This window comes from Oncorhynchus mykiss, chromosome 8, assembly GCF_057628025.1.
Source record: "Oncorhynchus mykiss isolate SJ-2025 chromosome 8, ASM5762802v1, whole genome shotgun sequence".
NCBI lineage: Eukaryota > Metazoa > Chordata > Actinopteri > Salmoniformes > Salmonidae > Oncorhynchus > Oncorhynchus mykiss.
In genome coordinates, this window is record NC_143029.1 from 88773028 (window position 1) to 88794924 (window position 21897).

The window sequence follows — 21897 nt, forward strand, 5'->3', positions numbered from 1 at the left end:
ATGGGGTGAATATTACAGAACTAGTGGTTGATTAGAGTATCTAGACACACACACACACGATCACACACACTTCCCCACCATCCAGAGCTCTCTCCAGCTGCTGGGACTGGCCCTGGGATTCCTCTTTCATCTTGGTGCAGGTGGAACAGGTACAGGAACACTCTGAGGCACAGTCACACTCGTTCTGATAGACAGAGAGAGAGAAGCACAGAGAAAGAGGGAAAGAGAGAGAGAGAAGAAACAACAACATGTTTAAAACACTTTAAAATATGACCCGTTTCAAGAAACTAGGTGTATGTTGCACGTCCATATTTCACAGGAGAGGTTTTGTTTATACATTTTTTTAAATACATTTTTGGGGTAGAAATGCATTCTGGAACATCTGAACTATCATGTGCCCTAATAACAAAAACTTGTATGTCGTCTGTAAATACGAAAGAAAGGGTTAAATAATGAGCCTAGTTGGTTTAACGAACAAATCCAGGAACCTTCCCGTTAGCCATGATTGGCTGAGATAATGAGTGGGCTGGACATGCATGAGAGATGAGTTCGGATTGGTCTGCCATGTAGCATGCTTCTGTCTATCACATGAGCTGCTAAGTACGTGTGGATAATTCTGTCGATCGCAGCTTTTGTTTTGAAAGATACGAAGTACTGAAAAAGTTTAGCTATTGCTCTCATCATTGCTGCCCTGAAGTGGTCCCGTGATGCTCAGTTGGTAGAGCATGGTGCTTGCAACGGCAGGGTTGTGGGTTCGATTCCCAAGGGGGACCAGTACGAGAATGTATGCACTCACTACTGTAAGTTGCTCTGGACAAGAACGTCTGCTAAATGGCCAAAATATATATATATTTAATACTGCTATTGGGAAAAAATTCCACTGGAGGATGATCGTGCCATGCTGACTCTGAAAATGAATCAGACGATAAGGAAATCCCTGATTTTGGTAAGAACATTTTAATTGAACCAGACTTCGTAGAGTCTTCAGATGACAATGGTGGGGAAGAAACGGTGTCTTTTGTCACGGAAGAAGTTGACCGAGTTTTGAAATCAGTGGAATGCCCGGTCAAAGCAGAGAGATGATTTCCAAATGTGGAAAAAGTAGAAAGACTGTTGGATAAAACACCTGTCTACGGATTACATCTTCAAACGAAGGGCAACCATGGCATCCGTGACAGAGGAAGAAACATTCATCCATGAATACAGGTAAGAGTCTAGCTACATTTTCAGATATTATACGTTTCTAATTTAGTCAGAAAGTTGTTTTCATTTCAAGTTAAAGCTTACTGTTAGCTAGCTAGCAGACGTTAGGTGGCTAGCTCGCTATCTAACGTTACGTGTACGATCTGTGTATAGCTAATGTTAGCTGGATGGCTCGCTAGCTAACGTTACGTGTACGATCTGTGTATAGCTAACGTTAGCTGGCTGGCTCGCTAGCTAACGTTACGTGTACGATCTGTGTATAGCTAACGTTAGCTGGCTGGCTCGCTAGCTAACGTTACGTGTACGATCTGTGTATAGCTAACGTTAGCTGGCTGGCTCGCTAGCTAACGTTACGTGTACGATCTGTGTATAGCTAACGTTAGCTGGCTGGCTCGCTAGCTAATGTTACGTGTACGATCTATGTATAGCTAACGTTAGCTGGCTGGATCGCTAGCTAACGTTACGTGTACGATCTGTGTATAGCTAACGTTAGCTGGCTGGCTCGCTAGCTAACGTTACGTGTACGATCTGTGTATAGCTAATGTTAGCTGGCTGGCTCGCTAGCTAACGTTACGTGTACGATCTGTGTATAGCTAATGTTAGCTGGCTGGCTCGCTAGCTAACGTTACGTGTACGATCTGTGTATAGCAATGTTAGCTGGCTGGCTCGCTAGCTAACGTTACGTGTACGATCTGTGTATAGCTAATGTTAGCTGGCTGGCTGGCTCGCTAGCTAACGTTACGTGTACGATCTGTGTATAGCTAATGTTAGCTGGCTGGCTCGCTAGCTAACGTTATGTGTACGATCTGTGTATAGCTAATGTTAGCTGGATGGCTCGCTAGCTAACGTTACGAGTACGATCTGTGTATAGCTAATGTTTGCTGGCTGGCTCGCTAGCTAACGTTACGTGTACGATCTGTGTATAGCTAATGTTAGCTGGCTGGCTCGCTAGCTAACGTTATGTGTACGATCTGTGTATAGCTAATGTTAGCTGGCTGGCTCGCTAGCTCACGTTACGTGAATAATCTGTGTAGGAGCTCGAAAAAGGTATACCTGAACATTCAAGGGCCATTTTCTCAAAAGTGGGGTTACAAGTTTATCAACTTTCAAAGTAGAATTACTTTCCCTTTTTTCCTCAACTGTAGTGTATGATATACAATTTTCAAGCTTTGAGTCTCTACCTTTATCCAATGTAAAAAATAAAAATAAAATGTTGTTACAAAGGACTGAATCCAGGTGGTGGTCACAAATACATTTGCACATAGAGATTTTCAGATCCACAGTCACACTCATTCCGACAGAGAGAAGGACAACATAATTGTAACTCTCTACCAGGTCCTTTACACAGAGACAATCTACCAGGTCCTTTACACAGAGCTACTCTACCAGGTCCTTTACACAGAGCTACTCTACCAGGTCCTTTACAATCTTTATTACAGAGACCCTCTACCATGTCCTTTACACAGAGCTACTCTACCAGGTCCTTTACACAGAGCTACTCTACCAGGTCCTTTACACAGAGCTACTCTACCAGGTCCTTTACAATCTTTATTACAGAGACCCTCTACCATGTCCTTTACACAGAGCTACTCTACCAGGTCCTTTACACAGAGCTACTCTACCAGGTCCTTTACACAAAGCTACTCTACCAGGTCCTTTACAATCTTTATTACAGAGACCCTCTACCAGGTACTTTACATACACAGAGCTACTCTACCAGGTCCTTTACACAGAGCTACTCTACCAGGTCCTTTACACAAAGCTACTCTACCAGGTCCTTTACAATCTTTATTACAGAGACCCTCTACCAGGTACTTTACATACACAGAGCTACTCTACCAGGTCCTTTACACAGACACTCGCTACCAGGTCCTTTACACAGAGCTACTCTACCAGGTCCTTTACAAAGAGCTACTCTACCAGGTCCTTTACACAGAGCTACTCTACCAGGTCCTTTACACAGAGCTACTCTACCAGGTCCTTTACACAGAGCTACTTTACCAGGTCCTTTACACAGAGCTACTTTACCAGGTCCTTTACACAGAGCTACTCTACCAGGTCCTTTACACAGAGCTACTTTACCAGGTCCTTTACACAGAGCTACTCTACCAGGTCCTTTACACAGAGCTACTCTACCTGGTCCTTTACACAGAGACCCTCTACCAGGTCATTTACACAAAGCTACTCTACCAGGTCCTTTACAATCTTTATTACAGAGACCCTCTACCAGGTCCTTTACACAGAGCTACTCTACCAGGTCCTTTACACAGATACACTCTACCAGGTCCTTTACACAGAGCTACTCTACCAGGTCCTTTACACAGAGCTACTCTACCAGGTCCTTTACACAGAGCTACTCTACTAGGTCCTTTACACACAGCTACTCTACCAGGTCCTTTACACAGAGCTACTCTACCAGGTCCTTTACACAGAGCTACTCTACCAGGTCCTTTACACAGAGCTACTCTACCAGGTCCTTTACAATCTTTATTACAGAGACCCTCTACCATGTCCTTTACACAGAGCTACTCTACCAGGTCCTTTACACAGAGCTACTCTACCAGGTCCTTTACACAAATCTACTCTACCAGGTCCTTTACAATCTTTATTACAGAGACCCTCTACCAGGTACTTTACATACACAGAGCTACTCTACCAGGTCCTTTACACAGAGCTACTCTACCAGGTCCTTTACACAAAGCTACTCTACCAGGTCCTTTACAATCTTTATTACAGAGACCCTCTACCAGGTACTTTACATACACAGAGCTACTCTACCAGGTCCTTTACACAGACACTCGCTACCAGGTCCTTTACACAGAGCTACTCTACCAGGTCCTTTACACAGAGCTACTCTACCAGGTCCTTTACACAGAGCTACTCTACCAGGTCCTTTACAAAGAGCTACTCTACCAGGTCCTTTACACAGAGACACTCTACCAGGTCCTTTACACACAGCTACTCTACCAGGTCCTTTACACAGAGCTACTTTACCAGGTCCTTTACACGGAGCTACTCTACCAGGTCCTTTACACAGAGCTACTCTACCAGGTCCTTTACACAGAGCTACTCTACCTGGTCCTTTACACAGAGACCCTCTACCAGGTCCTTTACACAAAGCTACTCTACCAGGTCCTTTACAATCTTTATTACAGAGACCCTCTACCAGGTCCTTTACACAGAGCTACTCTACCAGGTCCTTTACAATCTTTATTACAGAGACAGTCTACCAAGTCCTTTACACAGAGCTACTCTACCAGGTCCTTTACACAGAGCTACTCTACCAGGTCCTTTACACAGAGCTACTCTACCAGGTCCTTTACACAGATACACTCTACCAGGTCCTTTACACAGAGCTACTCTACCAGGTCCTTTACACAGATACACTCTACCAGGTCCTTTACACAGATACACTCTACCAGGTCCTTTAGACAGAGCTACTCTACCAGGTCCTTTACACAGAGCTACTCTACCAGGTCCTTTACACAGAGCTACTCTACTAGGTCCTTTACACACAGCTACTCTACCAGGTCTTTTACACAGAGCTACTCTACCAGGTCCTTTACACAGAGCTACTCTACTAGGTCCTTTACACTCTTTAACACAGAGGCACTCAGAGGCATATAGTTATTCAGAGAGGAGAATGACAACGTAAGCATCGTTCACCTTAGCCAATTATCTGGCACTTCATACTTTTAATACTATTCTAGTGTATCTCCTCCTGTTGAATACTATTCTAGTGTATCTCCTGTTGAATACTATTCTAGTGTATCTCCTGTTGAATACTATTCTAGTGTATCTCCTGTTGAATACTATTCTAGTGTATCTCCTGTTGAATACTATTCTAGTGTATCTCCTGTTGAATACTATTCTAGTGTATCTCCTGTTGAATACTATTCTAGTGTATCTCCTGTTGAATACTATTCTAGTGTATCTCCTCCTGTTGAATACTATTCTAGTGTATCTCCTGTTGAATACTATTCTAGTGTATCTCCTGTTGAATACTATTCTAGTATATCTCCTGTTGAATACTATTCTAGTGTATCTCCTGTTGAATACTATTCTAGTGTATCTCCTGTTGAATACTATTCTAGTGTATCTCCTGTTGAATACTACTCTAGTATATCTCCTGTTGAATACTATTCTAGTGTATCTCCTGTTGAATACTATTCTAGTATATCTCCTGTTGAATACTATTCTAGTGTACCTCCTGTTGAATACTATTCTAGTGTATCTCCTGTTGAATACTATTCTAGTGTATCTCCTGTTGAATACTACTCTAGTATATCTCCTGTTGAATACTATTCTAGTATATCTCCTGTTGAATACTACTCTAGTATATCTCCTCCTGTTGAATACTATTCTAGTGTATCTCCTCCTGTTGAATACTACTCTAGTGTATCTCCTGTTGAATACTATTCTAGTGTATCTCCTGTTGAATACTACTCTAGTGTATCTCCTGTTGAATACTATTCTAGTGTATCTCCTGTTGAATACTATTCTAGTATATCTCCTGTTGAATACTATTCTAGTGTATCTCCTGTTGAATACTATTCTAGTATATCTCCTGTTGAATACTACTCTAGTGTATCTCCTGTTGAATACTATTCTAGTATATCTCCTGTTGAATACTACTCTAGTGTATCTCCTGTTGAATACTATTCTAGTGTATCTCCTGTTGAATACTATTCTAGTATATCTCCTGTTGAATACTATTCTAGTGTATCTCCTGTTGAATACTATTCTAGTATATCTCCTGTTGAATACTACTCTAGTGTATCTCCTGTTGAATACTATTCTAGTGTATCTCCTGTTGAATACTATTCTAGTGTATCTCCTGTTGAATACTATTCTAGTGTATCTCCTGTTGAATACTATTCTAGTGTATCTCCTGTTGAATACTATTCTAGTATATCTCCTGTTGAATACTATTCTAGTATATCTCCTGTTGAATACTATTCTAGTGTATCTCCTCCTGTTGAATACTATTCTAGTATATCTCCTGTTGAATACTATTCTAGTGTATCTCCTGTTGAATACTATTATAGTGTATCTCCTCCTGTTGAATACTATTCTAGTGTATCTCCTGTTGAATACTATTCTAGTATATCTCCTGTTGAATACTATTCTAGTGTATCTCCTGTTGAATACTATTATAGTGTATCTCCTCCTGTTGAATACTATTCTAGTGTATCTCCTGTTGAATACTATTCTAGTGTATCTCCTCCTGTTGAATACTATTCTAGTATATCTCCTGTTGAATACTATTCTAGTGTATCTCCTGTTGAATACTATTCTAGTGTATCTCCTGTTGAATACTATTCTAGTGTATCTCCTGTTGAATACTATTCTAGTGTATCACCTGTTGAATACTATTCTAGTGTATCTCCTGTTGAATACTATTCTAGTGTATCTCCTCCTGTTGAATACTACTCTAGTGTATCTCCTGTTGAATACTATTATAGTGTATCACCTGTTGAATACTATTCTAGTGTATCACCTGTTGAATACTATTCTAGTGTATCTCCTGTTGAATACTATTCTAGTGTATCACCTGTTGAATACTATTCTAGTGTATCTCCTGTTGAATACTATTCTAGTGTATCTCCTGTTGAATACTATTCTAGTGTATCTCCTGTTGAATACTATTCTAGTATATCTCCTGTTGAATACTATTCTAGTGTATCTCCTGTTGAATACTATTCTAGTATATCTCCTGTTGAATACTATTCTAGTATATCTCCTGTTGAATACTATTCTAGTGTATCTCCTGTTGAATACTATTCTAGTGTATCTCCTCCTGTTGAATACTATTCTAGTGTATCTCCTGTTGAATACTATTCTAGTGTATCTCCTCCTGTTGAATACTATTCTAGTGTATCTCCTCCTGTTGAATACTATTCTAGTGTATCTCCTGTTGAATACTATTCTAGTGTATCTCCTCCTGTTGAATACTATTCTAGTGTATCTCCTGTTGAATACTATTCTAGTGTATCTCCTCCTGTTGAATACTATTCTAGTGTATCTCCTCCTGTTGAATACTATTCTAGTGTATCTCCTGTTGAATACTATTCTAGTGTATCTCCTCCTGTTGAATACTATTCTAGTGTATCTCCTGTTGAATACTATTCTAGTGTATCTCCTGTTGAATACTATTCTAGTGTATCTCCTGTTGAATACTATTCTAGTGTATCTCCTGTTGAATACTACTCTAGTGTATCTCCTGTTGAATACTATTCTAGTGTATCTCCTGTTGAATACTATTCTAGTGTATCTCCTCCTGTTGAATACTACTCTAGTGTATCTCCTGTTGAATACTACTCTAGTGTATCTCCTGTTGAATACTATTCTAGTGTATCTCCTGTTGAATACTATTCTAGTGTATCTCCTGTTGAATACTATTCTAGTGTATCTCCTGTTGAATACTACTCTAGTGTATCTCCTGTTGAATACTATTCTAGTGTATCTCCTGTTGAATACTACTCTAGTGTATCTCCTGTTGAATACTATTCTAGTGTATCTCCTGTTGAATACTATTCTAGTGTATCTCCTCCTGTTGAATACTACTCTAGTGTATCTCCTGTTGAATACTACTCTAGTGTATCTCCTGTTGAATACTATTCTAGTGTATCACCTGTTGAATACTATTCTAGTGTATCTCCTGTTGAATACTATTCTAGTGTATCTCCTGTTGAATACTATTCTAGTGTATCTCCTCCTGTTGAATACTATTCTAGTGTATCTCCTGTTGAATACTACTCTAGTGTATCTCCTGTTGAATACTATTCTAGTGTATCTCCTGTTGAATACTATTCTAGTGTATCTCCTGTTGAATACTATTCTAGTGTATCTCCTGTTGAATACTACTCTAGTGTATCTCCTGTTGAATACTATTCTAGTGTACCTCCTGTTGAATACTATTCTAGTGTATCTCCTGTTGAATACTATTCTAGTGTATCTCCTGTTGAATACTATTCTAGTATATCTCCTGTTGAATACTACTCTAGTGTATCTCCTGTTGAATACTACTCTAGTATATCTCCTGTTGAATACTATTCTAGTGTATCTCCTCCTGTTGAATACTACTCTAGTATATCTCCTGTTGAATACTATTCTAGTGTACCTCCTGTTGAATACTACTCTAGTGTATCTCCTGTTGAATACTATTCTAGTGTATCTCCTGTTGAATACTATTCTAGTGTATCTCCTGTTGAATACTACTCTAGTGTATCTCCTGTTGAATACTATTCTAGTGTATCTCCTGTTGAATACTATTCTAGTGTATCACCTGTTGAATACTATTCTAGTGTATCTCCTGTTGAATACTATTCTAGTGTATCTCCTGTTGAATACTACTCTAGTGTATCTCCTGTTGAATACTATTCTAGTGTATCTCCTGTTGAATACTATTCTAGTGTATCTCCTCCTGTTGAATACTACTCTAGTGTATCTCCTGTTGAATACTACTCTAGTGTATCTCCTGTTGAATACTATTCTAGTGTATCTCCTGTTGAATACTATTCTAGTGTATCTCCTGTTGAATACTATTCTAGTGTATCACCTGTTGAATACTATTCTAGTGTATCTCCTGTTGAATACGATTCTAGTGTATCTCCTCCTGTTGAATACTATTCTAGTGTATCTCCTGTTGAATACTATTCTAGTGTATCTCCTGTTGAATACTATTCTAGTGTATCTCCTGTTGAATACTATTCTAGTGTATCTCCTGTTGAATACTACTCTAGTGTATCTCCTGTTGAATACTATTCTAGTATATCTCCTGTTGAATACTATTCTAGTATATCTCCTGTTGAATACTATTATAGTGTATCACCTGTTGAATACTATTATAGTGTATCTCCTCCTGTTGAATACTATTCTAGTATATCTCCTGTTGAATACTATTCTAGTGTATCTCCTGTTGAATACTATTATAGTGTATCACCTGTTGAATACTATTCTAGTGTATCTCCTGTTGAATACTACTCTAGTGTATCTCCTGTTGAATACTATTATAGTGTATCTCCTCCTGTTGAATACTACTCTAGTATATCTCCTGTTGAATACTATTCTAGTGTATCTCCTCCTGTTGAATACTATTCTAGTGTATCTCCTCCTGTTGAATACTATTCTAGTGTATCTCCTCCTGTTGAATACTATTCTAGTGTATCTCCTGTTGAATACTATTATAGTGTATCTCCTGTTGAATACTATTCTAGTATATCTCCTGTTGAATAATATTCTAGTGTATCTCCTGTTGAATACTACTCTAGTATATCTCCTCCTGTTGAATACTATTCTAGTATATCTCCTGTTGAATACTATTCTAGTATATCACCTCCTGTTGAATACTATTCTAGTGTATCTCCTGTTGAATACTATTCTAGTGTATCACCTGTTGAATACTATTCTAGTGTATCTCCTGTTGAATACTATTCTAGTGTATCTCCTGTTGAATACTATTCTAGTGTATCTCCTGTTGAATACTATTCTAGTGTATCTCCTGTTGAATACTATTCTAGTGTATCTCCTGTTGAATACTACTCTAGTATATCTCCTGTTGAATACTATTCTAGTGTATCTCCTGTTGAATACTATTCTAGTGTATCTCCTGTTGAATACTATTCTAGTGTATCTCCTGTTGAATACTATTCTAGTGTATCTCCTGTTGAATACTACTCTAGTGTATCTCCTGTTGAATACTATTCTAGTGTATCACCTGTTGAATACTATTCTAGTGTATCTCCTGTTGAATACTATTCTAGTGTATCTCCTGTTGAATACTATTCTAGTGTATCTCCTGTTGAATACTATTCTAGTATATCTCCTGTTGAATACTATTCTAGTGTATCTCCTGTTGAATACTATTCTAGTATATCTCCTGTTGAATACTACTCTAGTGTATCTCCTGTTGAATACTACTCTAGTGTATCTCCTGTTGAATACTATTCTAGTGTATCTCCTCCTGTTGAATACTATTCTAGTGTATCACCTGTTGAATACTATTCTAGTGTATCTCCTGTTGAATACTATTCTAGTGTATCTCCTGTTGAATACTATTCTAGTATATCTCCTGTTGAATACTACTCTAGTGTATCTCCTGTTGAATACTATTCTAGTGTATCTCCTGTTGAATACTATTCTAGTGTATCTCCTGTTGAATACTACTCTAGTGTATCTCCTGTTGAATACTATTCTAGTGTATCTCCTGTTGAATACTATTCTAGTGTATCTCCTGTTGAATACTATTATAGTGTATCTCCTGTTGAATACTATTCTAGTGTATCTCCTGTTGAATACTATTCTAGTGTATCTCCTGTTGAATACTATTCTAGTGTATCTCCTGTTGAATACTACTCTAGTGTATCTCCTGTTGAATACTATTCTAGTGTATCTCCTGTTGAATACTATTCTAGTGTATCTCCTGTTGAATACTATTATAGTGTATCTCCTGTTGAATACTATTCTAGTATATCTCCTGTTGAATACTATTCTAGTGTATCTCCTGTTGAATACTATTCTAGTGTATCTCCTGTTGAATACTATTATAGTGTATCACCTGTTGAATACTATTCTAGTGTATCTCCTGTTGAATACTATTATAGTGTATCACCTGTTGAATACTATTCTAGTGTATCACCTGTTGAATACTATTATAGTGTATCTCCTGTTGAATACTATTCTAGTGTATCTCCTCCTGTTGAATACTATTCTAGTGTATCTCATGTTGAATACTATTATAGTGTATCTCCTCCTGTTGAATACTACTCTAGTGTATCTCCTGTTGAATACTACTCTAGTGTATCTCCTGTTGAATACTATTATAGTGTATCTCCTCCTGTTGAATACTATTCTAGTGTATCTCCTGTTGAATACTATTCTAGTGTATCTCCTGTTGAATACTATTCTAGTGTATCTCCTGTTGAATACTATTCTAGTGTATCTCCTGTTGAATACTATTCTAGTGTATCTCCTCCTGTTGAATACTATTCTAGTGTATCACCTGTTGAATACTATTCTAGTGTATCTCCTGTTGAATACTATTCTAGTGTATCACCTGTTGAATACTATTCTAGTGTATCTCCTGTTGAATACTATTATAGTGTATCTCCTCCTGTTGAATACTATTCTAGTGTATCACCTGTTGAATACTACTCTAGTGTATCTCCTGTTGAATACTATTATAGTGTATCTCCTCCTGTTGAATACTATTCTAGTGTATCTCCTGTTGAATACTATTCTAGTGTATCTCCTGTTGAATACTATTCTAGTGTATCTCCTGTTGAATACTATTCTAGTGTATCTCCTGTTGAATACTATTCTAGTGTATCTCCTCCTGTTGAATACTATTCTAGTGTATCACCTGTTGAATACTATTCTAGTGTATCTCCTGTTGAATACTATTCTAGTGTATCACCTGTTGAATACTATTCTAGTGTATCTCCTGTTGAATACTACTCTAGTGTATCTCCTGTTGAATACTATTCTAGTGTATCTCCTGTTGAATACTATTCTAGTGTATCTCCTCCTGTTGAATACTATTCTAGTATATCTCCTGTTGAATACTATTCTAGTGTATCTCCTGTTGAATACTACTCTAGTGTATCTCCTGTTGAATACTATTCTAGTGTATCTCCTGTTGAATACTATTCTAGTGTATCTCCTCCTGTTGAATACTATTCTAGTATATCTCCTGTTGAATACTATTCTAGTGTATCTCCTGTTGAATACTACTCTAGTGTATCTCCTGTTGAATACTACTCTAGTGTATCACCTGTTGAATACTATTCTAGTGTATCTCCTGTTGAATACTACTCTAGTGTATCTCCTGTTGAATACTATTCTAGTGTATCTCCTGTTGAATACTATTCTAGTATATCTCCTGTTGAATACTATTCTAGTATATCTCCTGTTGAATACTATTCTAGTGTATCTCCTGTTGAATACTACTCTAGTGTATCACCTGTTGAATACTATTCTAGTGTATCTCCTGTTGAATACTATTCTAGTGTATCTCCTCCTGTTGAATACTATTCTAGTATATCTCCTGTTGAATACTATTCTAGTGTATCTCCTGTTGAATACTACTCTAGTGTATCTCCTGTTGAATACTACTCTAGTGTATCACCTGTTGAATACTATTCTAGTGTATCTCCTGTTGAATACTACTCTAGTGTATCTCCTGTTGAATACTATTCTAGTGTATCTCCTGTTGAATACTATTATAGTGTATCTCCTCCTGTTGAATATTATTCTAGTGTATCTCCTGTTGAATATTATTCTAGTGTATCTCCTGTTGAATATTATTCTAGTGTATCTCCTGTTGAATATTATTCTAGTGTATCTCCTGTTGAATACTATTCTAGTGTATCTCCTGTTGAATACTATTCTAGTGTATCTCCTGTTGAATACTATTCTAGTGTATCTCCTGTTGAATATTATTCTAGTGTATCTCCTGTTGAATACTATTCTAGTGTATCTCCTCCTGTTGAATACTATTCTAGTGTATCTCCTGTTGAATACTACTCTAGTATATCTCCTGTTGAATACTATTCTAGTGTATCTCCTGTTGAATACTACTCTAGTGTATCTCCTCCTGTTGAATACTATTCTAGTGTATCTCCTGTTGAATACTATTCTAGTGTATCTCCTGTTGAATACTATTCTAGTGTATCACCTGTTGAATACTATTCTAGTGTATCTCCTGTTGAATACTATTATAGTGTATCTCCTCCTGTTGAATACTATTCTAGTGTATCTCCTCCTGTTGAATACTATTCTAGTGTATCTCCTCCTGTTGAATACTATTCTAGTGTATCTCCTGTTGAATACTATTATAGTGTATCTCCTCCTGTTGAATACTATTCTAGTATATCTCCTCCTGTTGAATACTATTCTAGTGTATCTCCTGTTGAATACTATTCTAGTGTATCTCCTCCTGTTGAATACTATTCTAGTGTATCTCCTGTTGAATACTACTCTAGTGTATCTCCTGTTGAATACTATTCTAGTGTATCTCCTGTTGAATACTATTCTAGTATATCTCCTGTTGAATACTATTCTAGTGTATCACCTGTTGAATACTATTCTAGTGTATCTCCTGTTGAATACTATTCTAGTATATCTCCTGTTGAATACTATTCTAGTGTATCTCCTGTTGAATACTATTCTAGTATATCTCCTGTTGAATACTATTATAGTGTATCACCTGTTGAATACTATTCTACTGTATCTCCTGTTGAATACTATTCTAGTGTATCTCCTGTTGAATACTATTCTAGTGTATCACCTGTTGAATACTATTCTAGTGTATCTCCTGTTGAATACTATTCTAGTGTATCTCCTGTTGAATACTATTCTAGTGTATCTCCTGTTGAATACTATTCTAGTGTATCTCCTGTTGAATACTATTCTAGTGTATCTCCTGTTGAATACTATTCTAGTGTATCTCCTGTTGAATACTATTCTAGTGTATCTCCTGTTGAATACTATTCTAGTGTATCTCCTGTTGAATACTATTCTAGTGTATCTCCTGTTGAATACTACTCTAGTGTATCTCCTGTTGAATACTATTCTAGTGTATCTCCTGTTGAATACTATTCTAGTGTATCTCCTGTTGAATACTATTATAGTGTATCACCTGTTGAATACTATTCTAGTGTATCACCTGTTGAATACTATTCTAGTGTATCTCCTCCTGTTGAATACTATTCTAGTGTATCTCCTGTTGAATACTATTCTAGTGTATCTCCTGTTGAATACTACTCTAGTGTATCTCCTGTTGAATACTATTCTAGTGTATCTCCTCCTGTTGAATACTATTCTAGTATATCTCCTGTTGAATACTATTATAGTGTATCACCTGTTGAATACTATTCTAGTGTATCACCTGTTGAATACTATTCTAGTGTATCTCCTGTTGAATACTATTCTAGTGTATCTCCTCCTGTTGAATACTATTCTAGTGTATCTCCTGTTGAATACTACTCTAGTATATCTCCTGTTGAATACTATTCTAGTGTATCTCCTGTTGAATACTATTCTAGTATATCTCCTGTTGAATACTATTCTAGTGTATCTCCTGTTGAATACTATTCTAGTGTATCTCCTGTTGAATACTATTCTAGTGTATCTCCTGTTGAATACTATTCTAGTATATCTCCTGTTGAATACTATTCTAGTGTATCTCCTGTTGAATACTATTCTAGTGTATCACCTGTTGAATACTATTATAGTGTATCACCTGTTGAATACTATTCTAGTATATCTCCTGTTGAATACTATTCTAGTGTATCTCCTGTTGAATACTATTCTAGTGTATCTCCTGTTGAATACTATTCTAGTGTATCTCCTGTTGAATACTATTCTAGTGTATCTCCTGTTGAATACTATTCTAGTGTATCTCCTGTTGAATACTATTCTAGTGTATCTCCTGTTGAATACTATTCTAGTATATCTCCTCCTGTTGAATACTATTATAGTGTATCACCTGTTGAATACTATTCTAGTATATCTCCTGTTGAATACTATTATAGTGTATCTCCTCCTGTTGAATACTATTCTAGTGTATCACCTGTTGAATACTATTCTAGTGTATCACCTGTTGAATACTATTCTAGTGTATCTCCTGTTGAATACTATTCTAGTGTATCTCCTCCTGTTGAATACTATTCTAGTGTATCTCCTGTTGAATACTACTCTAGTGTATCTCCTGTTGAATACTACTCTAGTGTATCTCCTGTTGAATACTACTCTAGTGTATCTCCTGTTGAATACTATTCTAGTGTATCTCCTGTTGAATACTATTCTAGTGTATCTCCTGTTGAATACTATTCTAGTGTATCTCCTGTTGAATACTACTCTAGTATATCTCCTGTTGAATACTATTCTAGTGTATCTCCTGTTGAATATTATTCTAGTGTATCTCCTGTTGAATACTATTCTAGTGTATCTCCTGTTGAATACTATTCTAGTGTATCTCCTGTTGAATACTATTCTAGTGTATCTCCTGTTGAATACTATTCTAGTGTATCTCCTGTTGAATACTATTCTAGTGTATCTCCTGTTGAATACTATTCTAGTGTATCTCCTGTTGAATACTATTCTAGTGTATCTCCTCCTGTTGAATACTATTCTAGTGTATCTCCTGTTGAATACTACTCTAGTGTATCTCCTGTTGAATACTATTCTAGTGTATCTCCTGTTGAATACTATTCTAGTGTATCTCCTGTTGAATACTATTCTAGTGTATCTCCTGTTGAATACTATTCTAGTGTATCACCTGTTGAATACTACTCTAGTGTATCTCCTGTTGAATACTATTCTAGTGTATCACCTGTTGAATACTATTCTAGTATATCTCCTGTTGAATACTATTCTAGTGTATCTCCTGTTGAATACTATTCTAGTATATCTCCTGTTGAATACTACTCTAGTGTATCTCCTGTTGAATACTACTCTAGTGTATCTCCTGTTGAATACTATTCTAGTATATCTCCTGTTGAATACTATTCTAGTGTATCTCCTGTTGAATACTACTCTAGTGTATCTCCTGTTGAATACTATTCTAGTGTATCTCCTGTTGAATACTACTCTAGTGTATCTCCTGTTGAATACTATTCTAGTGTATCTCCTGTTGAATACTATTCTAGTGTATCTCCTGTTGAATACTATTCTAGTGTATCTCCTGTTGAATACTATTCTAGTGTATCTCCTGTTGAATACTATTCTAGTGTATCTCCTGTTGAATACTATTCTAGTGTATCTCCTGTTGAATACTATTCTAGTGTATCTCCTGTTGAATACTATTCTAGTGTATCTCCTGTTGAATACTATTCTAGTGTATCTCCTGTTGAATACTATTCTAGTGTATCTCCTGTTGAATACTATTCTAGTGTATCTCCTCCTGTTGAATACTATTCTAGTGTATCTCCTGTTGAATACTACTCTAGTGTATCACCTGTTGAATACTACTCTAGTGTATCTCCTGTTGAATACTATTCTAGTGTATCTCCTGTTGAATACTACTCTAGTATATCTCCTCCTGTTGAATACTATTCTAGTATATCTCCTGTTGAATACTATTCTAGTGTATCTCCTGTTGAATACTATTATAGTGTATCTCCTCCTGTTGAATACTATTCTAGTGTATCTCCTGTTGAATACTATTATAGTGTATCTCCTCCTGTTGAATACTACTCTAGTGTATCTCCTGTTGAATACTATTATAGTGTATCTCCTCCTGTTGAATACTATTCTAGTGTATCTCCTGTTGAATACTATTCTAGTGTATCTCCTGTTGAATACTACTCTAGTATATCTCCTCCTGTTGAATACTATTCTAGTGTATCTCCTCCTGTTGAATACTATTCTAGTGTATCTCCTCCTGTTGAATACTACTCTAGTGTATCTCCTGTTGAATACTACTCTAGTGTATCACCTGTTGAATACTATTCTAGTGTATCTCCTGTTGAATACTACTCTAGTGTATCTCCTGTTGAATACTATTCTAGTGTATCTCCTGTTGAATACTATTATAGTGTATCTCCTCCTGTTGAATACTACTCTAGTGTATCTCCTGTTGAATACTATTATAGTGTATCTCCTCCTGTTGAATACTACTCTAGTGTATCTCCTGTTGAATACTACTCTAGTATATCTCCTGTTGAATACTATTATAGTGTATCTCCTCCTGTTGAATACTATTCTAGTGTATCTCCTGTTGAATACTACTCTAGTATATCTCCTGTTGAATACTACTCTAGTATATCTCCTGTTGAATACTATTCTAGTGTATCTCCTCCTGTTGAATACTATTCTAGTGTATCTCCTGTTGAATACTATTCTAGTGTATCTCCTGTTGAATACTATTCTAGTGTATCTCCTGTTGAATACTATTCTAGTGTATCTCCTGTTGAATACTATTCTAGTGTACCTCCTGTTGAATACTATTCTAGTGTATCTCCTGTTGAATACTATTCTAGTGTATCTCCTGTTGAATACTATTCTAGTGTATCTCCTCCTGTTGAATACTATTATAGTGTATCTCCTGTTGAATACTATTCTAGTATATCTCCTGTTGAATACTACTCTAGTATATCTCCTGTTGAATACTACTCTAGTATATCTCCTGTTGAATACTATTCTAGTATATCTCCTGTTGAATACTACTCTAGTATATCTCCTGTTGAATACTACTCTAGTATATCTCCTGTTGAATACTACTCTAGTATATCTCCTGTTGAATACTACTCTAGTATATCTCCTGTTGAATACTACTCTAGTATATCTCCTGTTGAATACTATTCTAGTATATCTCCTGTTGAATACTACTCTAGTATATCTCCTGTTGAATACTACTCTAGTATATCTCCTGTTGAATACTACTCTAGTATATCTCCTGTTGAATACTACTCTAGTATATCTCCTGTTGAATACTATTCTAGTATATCTCCTGTTGAATACTACTCTAGTATATCTCCTGTTGAATACTACTCTAGTATATCTCCTGTTGAATACTACTCTAGTATATCTCCTGTTGAATACTACTCTAGTATATCTCCTGTTGAATACTACTCTAGTATATCTCCTGTTGAATACTATTCTAGTATATCTCCTCCTGTTGAATACTATTCTAGTGTATCACCTCTTTTTTCCTCACGTCCTTCATGCGTCGGACCAGGGTGAGGTAGAATCCCACCCCGAAGCAGTTCTTGAGGAAGAGGGGGGAGCCACAGCAATGGAGCTGGCCCTTAGAGATGATGGCGACACGGTCACTCAACAGGTCAGCCTCGTCCATGTGGTGAGTGGACAGGATCACTGTACGGCCTGGGGTTAGAGGTCAGAGGTCAGGACTAGGAGCTAGGTCACTCAACAGGTCAGCCTAGTCCATGTGGTGAGTGGACATAATCACTGTACGGCCTGGGGTTAGAGGTCAGAGGTCAGGACTAGGAGCTAGGTCACTCAACAGTTCTGCCTAGTCCATGTGGTGAGTGGACATGATCACTGTACGGCCTGGGGTTAGAGGTCAGAGGTCAGGACTAGGAGCTAGGTCACTCAACAGGTCTGCCTAGTCCATGTGGTGAGTGGACAGGATCACTGTACGGCCTGGGGTTAGAGGTCAGAGGTCAGGACTAGGAGCTAGGTCACTCAACAGGTCTGCCTAGTCCATGTTGTGAGTGGACATGATCACTGTACGGCCTGGGGTTAGAGGTCAGAGGTCAGGACTAGGAGCTAGGTCACTCAACAGGTCTGCCTAGTCCATGTTGTGAGTGGACATGATCACTGTACGGCCTGGGGTTAGAGGTCAGAGGTCAGGACTAGGAGCTAGGTCACTCAACAGGTCTGCCTAGTCCATGTGGTGAGTGGACAGGATCACTGTACGGCCTGGGGATAGAGGTTAGAGGTCAGAGGTCAGGACTAGGAGCTAGGTCACTCAACAGGTCAGCCTCGTCCATGTGGTGAGTGGACATGATCACTGTACGGCCTGGGGTTAGAGGTCAGAGGTCAGGACTAGGAGCTAGGTCACTCAACAGGTCAGCCTCGTCCATGTGGTGAGTGGACAGGGACACTTGCACGCCCTGGGAGACAGGGGTCAAAGGTTAGAGAGAGTTGATTGTAGTGCTTGGATAGGGAAGCAAGCTGCAGACAAGGAGGTGCAGGGATGGGAAACACCAGTCGAAGGCCTGAGTATCTGCTGGTTCTCTCTTCAGCCTGGCACTGAATTACTCCTAGAGAAGTGCTGAAACACGGTTTCCCAGGTCTAAACCAGGTGTAGTGGCTAGGGGTGGTACCTGTGCGGTATTTGAGTAGCAGGTCCCAGATGGACCGTCTGGAGTAAGGGTCGACCCCCGACGTGGGCTCATCCAGGATCACAATGTTTGACCCCCCAACAAATGCCATGGCAACAGACAGCTTCCTCTGCATACCCCCTGCACAGAGTGAGAACAGACGTTATTTCAGGGGAAACACAATAAACGATGTAGGGTAAAACACTACAAAATCTGAGACGTTGCTAGGGCCTGGCTAATTTATTTGCAGCAGCAAAGGTTCGACCAAGGAAAAAAGGAAGACCTCGAAGCAGTATCTGCTCACAAGTGTGTTTCATGCCTTAGGTCTCCATGAGAACCTGGCTGTCTCCCCCCTGAGGGGTCCTGTGACTCGTTGTCTCCCCCCTGAGAGGTCCTGTGACTCGTTGTCTCCCCCCTGAGAGGTCCTGTGACTCGTTGTCTCCCCCTGAGAGGTCCTGTGACTCGTTGTCTCCCCCCTGAGAGGTCCTGTGACTCGTTGTCTCCTCCCTGAGAGGTCCTGTGACTCGTTGTCTCCCCCCTGAGGGGTCCTGTGACTCATTGTCTCCCCCCTGAGGGGTCCTGTGACTCGTTGTCTCCCCTCTGAGAGGTCCTGTGACTCGTTGTCTCCCCCCTGAGAGGTCCTGTGACTCGTTGTCTCCCCCCTGAGAGGTCCTGTGACTCGTTGTCTCCCCCCTGAGGGGTCCTGTGCCTCGTTGTCTCCCCCCTGAGAGGTCCTGTGCCTCGTTGTCTCCTTCCTGAGAGGTCCTGTGCCTCGTCGTCTCCCCCCCTGAAAAGTTCATTGTCTTTCTTATGAGGCAAGCCCACACACCCAGCCTGACCCACCTGAGAGGTTCTGTGCCTCCTCGTCTCTCTTATGAGGCAGGCCCAGGTCCTCCAGCATGACCTTGACCGCCTGTTGAGCCTCAGCCTGAGAGGTTCCCTTCAGCATGGAGTAGAACAGGATGTGTTCTTCCACCGTCAGACTGGACAGAGAGGAGGGAGAGAGGTTGTCAGTCACTACAGCAGACACGTGAACAAATGTCTGAACTGTTAATTGTAGGAAACAAACGTTCATCAATCTGCTATTTCATCAATCTGTTATGTCATCAATCTGCTATGTCATCAATCTGGTATGTCGTCTATCTGTTATGTCATCAATCTGCTATGTCATCAATCTGCTATGTCATCAATCTGCTATGTCATCAATCTGCTATGTCATCAATCTGCTATGTCATCAATCTGTTATGTCATCAATCTGCTATGTCATCAATCTATTATGTCATCAACATGCCAGTCCTATGATTGAACTGACTACTCAATATTCTAGAAAAGTGCCAGTTGGTATATGGAGGACTCTGTTTGGAGAGGACATTGTACTGAAACACAGCCGAGCAGGAGGAGGAAGAGGAGGAGGAGGAGGACTCACTATTTGAAGAGGACATTGTACTGAAACACAGCCGAGCAGGAGGAGGAGGAGGAAGAGGAGGAGGACTCACTGTTTGAAGAGGACATTGTACTGAAACACAGCCGAGCAGGAGGAGTAGGAAGAGGAGGAGGAGGAGGAGGAGGGGGAGGAAGAGGAGGACTCAATGTTTGAAGAGGACATTGTACTGAAACACAGCCGAGCAGGAGAAGGAGGAAGATGAGGAGGAGGAGGAAGAGGAGGACTAAGTGTTTGGAGAGGACATTGTACTGGGACACATAGCCGAGCAGGAGGGGGGGGAGGAGGACTCACTGTTTGAAGAGGACATTGTACTGAAACACATAGCCGAGGAGGAGGAGGATGAAGAGGATGAGGAGGAGGAGGAGGACTCACTGTTTGAAGAGGACATTGTACTGGGACACATAGCCAAGGAGGGGGAGGAGGAGGAGGAGGAGGAAGATGAGGAGGAGGAAGATGAGGAGGAGGAGGGAGAGGAGGAGGAGGAGCAGGAGGAGCAGGAGGAGGGAGAGGAGGAGGACTCACTGTTTGAAGAGGATATTGTACTGAAACACATAGCCGAGCAGGAGGAGGAGGATGAGGAGGATGAGGGGGAGGAGGAGGGAGAGGAGGAGGCCTCACTGTTTGAAGAGGACATTTTACTGGGACACATAGCCGAGGAGGAGGAGGAGGACGAGCAGGAAGAGGAGGAGGAGGACTCACTGTTTTGAAGAGGATATTGTACTGGGACTTATAGCCATGGAGGTGAGAGGGGGAGGAAGAGGAGGAGGAAGAGGAGGAAGACTCACTGTTTGAAGAGGATATTGTACTGGGGACACATGCCCATGGAGGTGAGAGGGGGAGGAAAAGGAAGGGGAGGAGGAAGAGGAGGAGGACTCACTGTTTGAAGAGGATATTGTACTGGGGACACATGCCCATGGATGTGCGGATACTGTCCATGTCAGTCCTGATGTCTCTCCCATTGATAAAGGCTGTCCCAGATGTAGGAGGGAACAGACCAGTCAGGATAGACCTGGAGAGAGACGCACGCACGCACGCACGCACGCACGCACGCACGCACGCACGCACGCACGCACACACACACACACACACACACACACACACACACACACACACACACGCGCACACGCACACGCACACGCACACGCACACGCACACGCACACGCACACGCACACACACACACACACACACACACCCCCATGCGATTAAGAGGAGCATGATGTCATGTCATGAGCCCTATAAAGTCATCTCGGCACCCAAATCGGACACAATGACCAGCCACTCTGTCACTATCACTATCAACCTTCTTTATTCCTCACAGACCTGTTCTCTGGATAACTCGATCGCTAATAGCTGTATTCAAACATTTAGGCTCATTCAATATTTTATAGTTGATATCCTACACCACAAAATTAGGACAATAAAGTTAGTGCTCTACAGAGTAGGTAGAGGTTTTTTTGGGG

At 39.6% G+C, this 21897-nt stretch overlaps 1 protein-coding gene across 4 annotated transcripts in view; it reads right to left on the reverse strand.

The window, feature by feature from the left end:
• LOC110531043 (ATP binding cassette subfamily A member 4b) overlaps positions 1 to 21897 on the reverse strand; it is a 146218-nt gene that overhangs the window by 42500 nt on the left and 81821 nt on the right. For 3 of the 4 annotated variants that reach the window (XM_090182921.1, XM_036986622.2, XM_090182922.1), the window contains exons 22-26: positions 21314 to 21445; positions 19836 to 19975; positions 18996 to 19133; positions 17849 to 18030; positions 79 to 184 (exon numbers count right to left, since the gene is read on the reverse strand). In XM_090182921.1, the coding sequence (XP_090039047.1) occupies positions 79 to 184; positions 17849 to 18030; positions 18996 to 19133; positions 19836 to 19975; positions 21314 to 21445 (698 nt within the window). Of the gene's footprint in view, positions 1 to 78; positions 185 to 17848; positions 18031 to 18606; positions 18689 to 18995; positions 19134 to 19835; positions 19976 to 21313; positions 21446 to 21897 lie in introns of those variants that run through there. The other variant, XM_090182923.1, reaches the window with a different exon arrangement.